This window comes from Nicotiana tomentosiformis, chromosome 6, assembly GCF_000390325.3.
Source record: "Nicotiana tomentosiformis chromosome 6, ASM39032v3, whole genome shotgun sequence".
NCBI classification, from domain to species: Eukaryota; Viridiplantae; Streptophyta; class Magnoliopsida; order Solanales; family Solanaceae; genus Nicotiana; species Nicotiana tomentosiformis.
In genome coordinates, this window is record NC_090817.1 from 63626108 (window position 1) to 63635315 (window position 9208).

The 9208-nt window shown below is 34.7% G+C and overlaps 1 protein-coding gene across 1 annotated transcript; it reads right to left on the bottom strand.

The window, feature by feature from the left end:
* Positions 1-363: 363 nt before the first annotated feature.
* LOC104104968 (polyadenylate-binding protein-interacting protein 11-like) lies at positions 364-7818 on the bottom strand. The gene is made up of 11 exons (XM_009613187.4): positions 7467-7818; positions 6740-7342; positions 5991-6101; positions 5854-5898; positions 5664-5736; positions 5465-5577; positions 4983-5042; positions 4852-4899; positions 4696-4764; positions 818-879; positions 364-727 (listed from the first exon to the last, which is right to left on the bottom strand). The coding sequence occupies exons 2-11, from the start codon at positions 7241-7243 to the stop codon at positions 670-672; spliced, it is 1143 nt and encodes a 380-aa protein (XP_009611482.1). The 5' UTR covers positions 7244-7342; positions 7467-7818; the 3' UTR covers positions 364-669.
* Positions 7819-9208: the final 1390 nt, after the last annotated feature.

The following is a 9208-nucleotide window of genomic DNA, read 5'->3' on the forward strand; positions in this document are numbered from 1 at the left end:
TACATCAAATAAATGAGGAAAATGCATGGGGGTCACAACTTAACTGAATAGCCATGTAAAGAACAAACGACAACTAGACAACCTATTATGGGACTTGAGCTTTATAAATTCACCAGGAAAACATATTTTCAAGATTTCAAAGTTGAAACTGAATTCTGTTCTAAAGGACGTGACACTTCTTTCTTTGATGACTGCCGCATCTATTATCTCAACAGAGCCCCAAATTTGGCAGTGTCAACTTCTTTAACTGTTTAATACTATCTATCCAAGGAAAGTGTCTCGTAACAAATGTGCAAGCAAGTCAGTTATACTCAACCCCAATGACATAGCAGAAAGCTAACATAAAAGAGCAAAACAAAGGAATTCTGAGAAAGCTACTAATGAATGTAACTGTAAAAAACATCCATCTAGTATTAGTACTTCGAGGCATTGTCTATAGAAACATAATATACCAATTTAAATTAAGTCTACTTACGCCCTCATAAACCAGCCAACTCTATAAGCTTAATAAACCTGATAAGTAACCCGTGGGTGAGAGATTCCCAACTGATATTAAGTACGAAAAAACTAAATGCCACAAAGTGCTCTAATAATATATGTATCTATGTAAATATTTTGCGATGCTTTTAAGCAAAAGATCAACTGAAAATGCAACGCCAAAGTGAATGATCATAGCACTGGTGAGCGAGGAGCACGAGGTCGCACAGGAGTCTTCGATGGGCTTACCCTGCATAGACCATAATATAAAGATCACAGATTAATCAGGAATGTCAAGAGAGGAAGCTTAAGGAAAAGTTTTAAGGAATCAGAAAACAACCTTATGGGAAGTGATCCCAAGATTGCACCACTGCAGTTCAGTGCTGCAATTGCACTCTCCGCCTGAAACATACGAATATTTAACATAAAACCATGCATAAAATGCAGCAATGGAAACTTGTACCAAATTCCATGAAATAGATGAAAAGAATCAGTAAAATGGAAGAGATCAAAATTTGTTATTCTCAAATCCCATGAATATACTAACAAAGACAATAGAAAATCTTCAGAATTTACAGCCAGCTGTTGAGATCACAGAAATGCCACATCATGCATACTAATATATAAAATGAAATTCTAACAATAGGCACGATCATGTAGGTGTTGTGTGCCATTGAAAATAAGCTGCAGAGTCTGAAAAAAATAGAAGACAAATAATAGAGAAGAAGAACAGGAACAGGTATGTGATTTCCAAACTTAGAAGCGTTATCCCCTTTTACAAGTTTCACCTCCAATTAATACAAGCAAAACGTTAACAGAAAGTGTGTCACTCAAGAAAATCAGCACATACTCCACAGTTCATGATCTCACGTATGAAATAAACATTTCCCACAAGTAACAGAAAACAGTTTCTTGAATACATCAGATAAAAACCTCAAATGCAGATAAAGAATCCAGTGAATGAAGAAAATCATAGAGGAACTTTTCATACATCCCCACCAATTCTTAACCCCTTGGAAGGATAGGAGGTGGTGGAAAAAGAAGAAACATACTAGTTGAAAGCAACTCATGTACTGAGAAAATATAAATCGATAAAAATGCAGGTTAAATGAGAGTACTTGCAATTGCTAGGATATATCAAGGGGAATCAAAGATGGTTTGGTGGAAGCAAATAATATCTATTTTCTTGAATAAAGAGACGAAGTATATAGCCCTTATCTCCAGCTTTTGTTTTAAGTGATGAATAATCACATTGTAACAGATTCCCATCAAAGCAACAGCCATACATTGTAGACCGAGAGGCCCTAGCTCAAGGCAAGAGATTAAAAGTTGATCACTGACAGAAGCAATCAGAACATGTATTGAAGACCAATAGTTCTGGGGACTGCCCATGGAGCATTCCGTTTCCACATTCTATAAATTCAAAACTGATTCCTCACCAACAAGTCCACTCAAGTTGTTCAGGCATCAAAAACACCATGATTGCAATTTTCTTTGTCCCTACTTTTCTAAATTCTAAGGCTTCTGATGTCTGTAGTTGCTGCAGATGAGCTACATCAAGACTTAACATGCATAGACAGCTACTGAATATTGTCAGATACCTCTTCAACTGATCAAATAGCCAAACAGAGAAACAAATATTTCCTGCTGTCGTTAACCCTTTCAGCAAGGTCTTTTAGTTTCTAATTTTGTTTCTACTGTTGGACTCCTTCCATAATGTGATCCATCTTGAACTATGTAAAACAAGCTCCTCTCTTTCAAATTCCTTATGGTACTGAGACCTTCCATTTCTTTATTTGCAAAGGATGCAGCTTTCTGTTCTTTTTTTCCCTTATAAGACCAACAATTTCATTTATAGGAAACCAAGTCGGCGTCAAAAAGTATGTATGAGATGTGGGTGGACATGACTCAACCCGAATCAACCACAGTCCTTATGAATGAAGCATAAAAGGAGAAACTATCAGTTTAATCTCTTTAATCTCTTCTTACGAATGAAGCATATTAATCTCTTTCATCTTCCACTTTTTGTACAGAGAAAATCAACGTAATCATAATAAAACGATAAAACTTTTTGAAAAGTAAATAGCCGTAAAATTAATCTTCGAGTAAATTCTCTTGGGAGTTGGACAAAATTTTATCAGACTGCACTCACCTCTTTCATTTCATCTGCTAGATGCGGAACTAAAGGAATTCTCCTTCCAAAAGTAACTCTACAAGCACTAGTAAATACCTAAAGTAGGAAAACTAAACTGCAACTGGCTATCAATAGACCTACTGTACCAGTTAACCTGCAGATGAAGGATCTTAAGCCAAAGAAGGTTTAATTGTAGAGAAACTTACCCAGTGAACACCGTAAAGCTTAGATAGCTAACAAATTAGGATCAGTTAGTGATGGCAAAGAAAGACAGCAGTATATGCTTATACTGGTATTCGAGGAGAAAAGGAGAAAGATTTAAGCCAAAGTTCAGTTTATCAGAACTTATTTCAGAATTCGTAGGGTGACCATGCCATAAGCAACATTCGAGTTAGTGCAGTATCCAAATAGGGACCAGAGCTGGTGCTTCTACACTTTTTTGACTGCAAAACAATCACATAACATCAAAATAATGTTCAAAGACAAGCACAGAGTTCTGATTAATGTGACAAAAAAGTTGAAATAGGAGGAACTTCTTGTGGGACTCAGCCAATGAAACTTGAACGTTTCACCAGGTTTCTTCACGTTCGGATATGAGGGATTGGGTGAAAGACCTTAAAATTTTCAACAAGGCACTACTAGGGAAGTGGCTATGAACCAAAGATGTTTTGATGGCATCACAACTCCCACCCCTACTCTCAAGGCTAGATGTTTGGTTAATCTTTTTAGTTGGTTCAACCACACTCCTGTATTTAGTATTGATACTTCCCTGAAATTCATCAGCTCACTAGTTCTGTGATAGTTTGTTTTGTCTTTTTTGAGCTGAGAATTTCTCTCTTTTGTAATCTTTGCATCTTCTTGATGCCTGTTAATGATATATCACTTATTTCATCAAAAAAAAAGGGGAGTGGCTATGAAGATTTGGGATTGAAGAGCAGGCATTATGGAAGGAAGTGATAGCAGGCATTATGGAGGGATGTGATAGCAGGAAAATATGGAGTCGTGGAAGGGAATGGAGGCTAGAAATGAAACATTACCTTAATGATACGTCTTCCGAGGAATATCATGAAGAGTGAAGAAGATTTTGGCAGCTTTGTTACCTATAAGGTAAGAAATGGAAGAAGAGTCAACTTTTGGGATCAACAGTGGTCGCGGAGAGAGCAAGTTGCGGACGACCTTCCCTAACTTATTCACAACTTTGTGCAAGAAAGAGATGAAAGTGCAACAAATGTCCAGCATAAGAGGGGTGAGTTCAGTAAGACTTGAGATTTAGAGGAACTTTACAAGATCGGAAGGTGGAAGAATTCCAAAGGTTGACAGAAAGGCTCTAAACACAGAATAGGATACTCATTGGTTAGGACTCATGAAGGTAGGGGGTACAAAGAGAAGGTGCACGTTCAGTAAATTCACTGTTCAAAGAATTTTCAGTGAACTCAACCATAGCATTTGATTAGAGATGAGTCACGTTTCTCTGATGTGTCCGTTTGGATACCTAGAGCACCTAGGAAAGTGTGCTTCTTCGCTTGGTTGGCAATAAAGGGGCGATTATGACAGCGGAGAACATGAAAAGAAGGATTACATATGCTAGCTAGTAATTTTTCTTTATTATTATTTTTTATAACTGTTGCGTTTGGACCAGCTTGCGCACACTCAACTAATTCCATGGGATACTTGCTATCTCCACCAGCATAAGTACCGCGTAACTCTATCCACAAAGGCTTGGACAGATGGGAGAAAATCTAGGGAGCTTTATATGGTTCCTTACAACCCAAGCTCCCTAGAAGATTGGGTTGTAAGGAACCATATAACTATGTAGGTTCTCTACTTTTTAGTATACATCTTGTATACGGGAGTTATCCCACATGAATAGAATTATTTAACCTCTCAAAACAACAAGCACAAAGTAAAAGAGATAACACATTTTGAGCAAAAATAAAATGCCAAATGCAAGCATTTGCAACATACGATCCGATTTGATAGCAACTATTGGAAGTTATAGTAGCTCGGAAGATTAGAAGAAGAAGAGGTCCACAGCTCAAGGAAGTTTCAAGCAGCAATACAAGTCAAAAGCTCATGGAAGTTACCATGACAAACTCAACAAAAGCTAGACGAGTCGAATGATGATAGTCACCAAGCAACCTCAAGCGATGAACCTATGTTAGAGAAGAAAATCCAAACATAGAGTTAGGATTCAAAGAAGGACCAGCACTTTCAGACTTGTTACGTGAGCAGCTACAAACCTCTCCACAAAAGGATTCAAAGAACAGCTTGACATCTGCTTGAGTAACCTGCTTTAATACAAACATACAAGTTCTAAATATTTGTCTTCATTGATGTCCATCAACTAAGTGAATTAAAAACCCAAAATTACCTTCTTATCAATATTTGTACAGTATACTGTTCTGGCACACATCTCTCTTTCATCTTCAGACTAACATCAGCGTAAAAGGTGAAAAATTTAGTATGAGCAGCACTAAGTGGGCGTTTGGACATAAGAATTGTAAAATTCCGAAAAAAAAAGTGAAAAAAATTTTCAAGTGAAAATGGTATTTGAAAATTAGAGTTGTGTTTGGACATGAATATAATTTTGGGTTGTTTTTGAAGTTTTGTGAGTAATCTGAGTGAATTTTGAAAAACAGCTTTTTGGAATTTTTTAAAATTTCGAAAAATTCCAAAATGCATCTTCAAGTAAAAATTGGAAATTTTATGAACAAATGCTGATTTCGGAAAGAAGAGAAATTTTTTTGAAAAAAAGAGAAAAATTTCTTATATCCAAACGGGCTCTAAATATGCATTTGCCACCCCTAGGACATTGTTACAAAAGGTAAATCACATGTAGCCACAATTCCTCACCCTTGGAAGAAAGGTTGGATTAACCGGAGCAATCGCAGTTTTAGAGGGAAGCACTCTCACGGGATAAAATCCAAGCATAGTTCCTGCAAGACTCAGAGCACTCCTTGCACCTTCTGCATAACATATTGGTGAAATTGTGATGTTCGAAAACAGGCACCCTAACCAGAATATATAAGCAAATAATCATGTTTCAACCAACCTTCATCTATAAACTCAATAAAGGCAAAACGAAGTACAGAATTGGTGTCACCACATATACGACAGTCCACAACCTTCAGCACATCAAGGTTAGTCAGATATGGAAGCAGAACATTTCCTCAACATAATTAAAAAGAGAGACAATAACCACGAATGAGTATGGAAGCTTGACATAATGGAAAGATATCCACCTGTCCACAACTAAGAAAGAGTGCTGCGAGCTGCTCTTCAGTTACCTACACACAAGAAGAAACGTGATTATGTAAATTAAAAAAAAAAGATAAAGGTGCAATAACCCAATTAACTATAACACAGGACCTCTTAATACCTGATGATCAATGTCGGATACATAAACCGTCCTCCTTATAACATCTTCCCTTTGGGCCATGCCTGTTCGGGTATTCATCCTTCTCCTTCCATAACCAAAGCCATTCTTCTTCTGTCCGCGCCATTTAAAACTCAACTACTCAGATCAGACTCACAGACGTTGAATTATTGCCAAAAGAATCAATACAGAGAAAATATTCTTTTTCCTAAATATAGGGTAGAGAAAGAAATAAAGAAACACAATAGCCTCTACTGTAACCCTACAATGACTAACTAAACCCTCTTATTACTTTTATGCAAAATAACAACCGGACAATAAGAAATGTCCTTGAAGTGATCATCTTACATCTAACATAAACTAAAAGGTAATTCTGAAAAGTAACAATAACAAAACTAGATAACCTAGCATATCCATATTTGAACTCAAACACCAACGGCAATAACAACTATGCCTCAGTATCAACCAAGTTGAGGTCGGCTATATGAATCTTCTCTGACCATGTTACTCCTATATAAGCTCATCTCAGGCCAACATTATTCAGAATAGTAGAAGTTCTTAATAAATATCTGAAAGGCTAAACAACTCCTAGAAAAGCATAGGACGTAAAGTAAAAGTGTTAACATTCGACCACAAACATATATATATATATATATATATATATATATATATATATATATATATATATATATATATATATAAATTAACAAAAACAGGATAAATCGGGAAGAAAAGGGTGATCAATTGGATACCCTTCGGTTGGAATTTCCATTGGCAACTCCCTGGTTAGTCTGCATAACAAAATTATTAGTAGCATCAAAGCCAAATTGCACTCCACCACCACTAGGTGGAAATGGCATTATCCTGTGGTTAGTTAGTGAAAGTGGCACAAACTCTTCAGCCATGGGATTCAATTTGGAAAACATTTCCTCCAAATCCCTCATCTCCTTCTTAAACCCTTCCTCACCATCAACTCCATTCCTTAAATCAATACCGTTCATTTTCTGATGCTCATGCTGAACCATATTATGATTAACCAATACTCCATTGCCGTTGATGCTGTGCTGTACAAAAGTTTCTTGCTGCACCATACGGAAATTCTGATCAGTGGGACCCACCTTTGATCTCTGCACGCCGTTCTGTTTAGTTGTTACTGACTGATGATGATCGAAGGCAGCATCTTTCTCTACAATTCTGCCGGGATTCGATGAGCCAACAACGTTAATGTTAATGCCAGCATTCTCAACCACAGCCATGATTATTTGTTTCAACAACTCTGTGACACAGACACTGTCAAAGAATGCTCCTTTTTGTTTTTTGTCTTTTTCTTGTACCCTTTTTTCCCAATATTAGTTCTGTCAAAATCCAATAAATAAATAAATAAATAAAGATGACACCTTATTTCAAGAAGATCAAGTTGGGATTTTGAAGTTATTACTAAATCGGGAATAAATAATAGGGAAATGAGGAAATTCATACCTGATGGTCTAAATGGTGTCCATTGATCAGAAAATAGAGTCTCAATTCAAAAATCGTCAGCTGATAATGAAAAAAATCAACAAGCAGAAAAGGGTAGCAAACACAGGACAGGGATTAAAAAAAAAATCTAGGAGTGTGCAGTAGTAGGAGTATTATTTTACTGAGTCTGCAGAGAGAAGATATGAGGAGAGAGAGAGAGAGAAATGAAATAGTAGTAATAGTCCACTAGTTTATAGGAGGAGAGAGAGGTGGGTTCTTCGGATCGTCCGTTTTGACACACTTCACTTTTTGGACTTTCTTTCACTACCTCCAAAAATATTGATAAACAATAGTGATTCGATGGGTTTTAGACACGAAGGGCATCATCAAATTTCCCCTTTATACATGTTCTCTTTCTTTAATGGCTGAATAGTCTATTTAGGATCATTTGGGTTGAATATAAATTATGTTGAAATTAGTTATATTAATTTTATTTTTTATTAATTATTTAGTATATTATATTAATTTTAAAGTATTTTAAATCTTAATTCATACTAGTAAAAGGTGCATATTTGCAAATACCTATATTCTTAAAGCAAATTTAAGTGACACAAAATAAAATAAATACTGATTTATAATCTTGTCTAATACTTTTAGATCGAAATAAAATAAGTTGTCTCATTGCATTTTTATTGCACTATCGTTGCAATTCATAATGATAAAATATTTTATATTATCTGGTTGAAGAGGAGTATCCTTACATCTAAGTTAACTATACGTCTACGACTAAATATCAGCTACTACTATATACATAAAGGAGGTAAAAGAAAGGATAGTTTTGGTGTTCCATTAACTTTTTCCAACTGCAATATTCTTTGTTGGAAAATACTTTTTATGAGCCACTACCACAAGTGTGATTTGACGAAATTAAGAAAGTGAAATGCCCATGTGAAATTCAAGAAATTAACCAACGGAGTATAAGTGAACGATTTTACATGAATTTGAGAAATTACGAGAGATATTCATAAATAGTCATTTTATTACTGCTAGTTGAAAATAGAGGAAACTATACTATATACCTACAAAAAATAAATTATTTACCCGTTTCTGTCTAACTTAAAACTATTTACAATTTTTACTTATAGGGCTCAAATTTATTATCCACCTACCCACCCCCTTTCCCCTGGTTTGTTCCTTGATTCAATAGTCTAAAGGGTCCTACCTAAATGCAAAATTCCTCATATTATTCTACTCTTTTATTATTTTAATGTTGTATGATCTTTACTGAGGAAGGTGAATGCAATCACTTATCTGTAAAAAGAAAGTAAAGTGTATTTTTTGTTTTGTATTTATTTCTTTTTTTAATTGTAAGGAGTTTATTTTTACAATATGCACAATCACAACACTTATAATTAGCTATACAAATAAATTTTTATGATAAGTATCAATTGTAACCTAATAAAATTACAACAAATACAAGTTATATAACAAACTAATATTATATTAATAGTGTAAAATATTTTTATATTATTATTAATGTATATATCTTAAATTAATAATAAAAAAAGAAATAAAAAGATAAATTAAAAATAATAATAAATAAAATTAGAAAAGAAAAAAATAAAAGGAAAAAAAGGGAAAAAAATAGAAGAGAAAACATATATAATGTATAAGTTATTGTAATAATTGATTTAGAGAAGAAAAAAAATGAGGAAACAAGATAAAATGTGAAAAAATGAGGAAACAAGATCAAATGTATATTA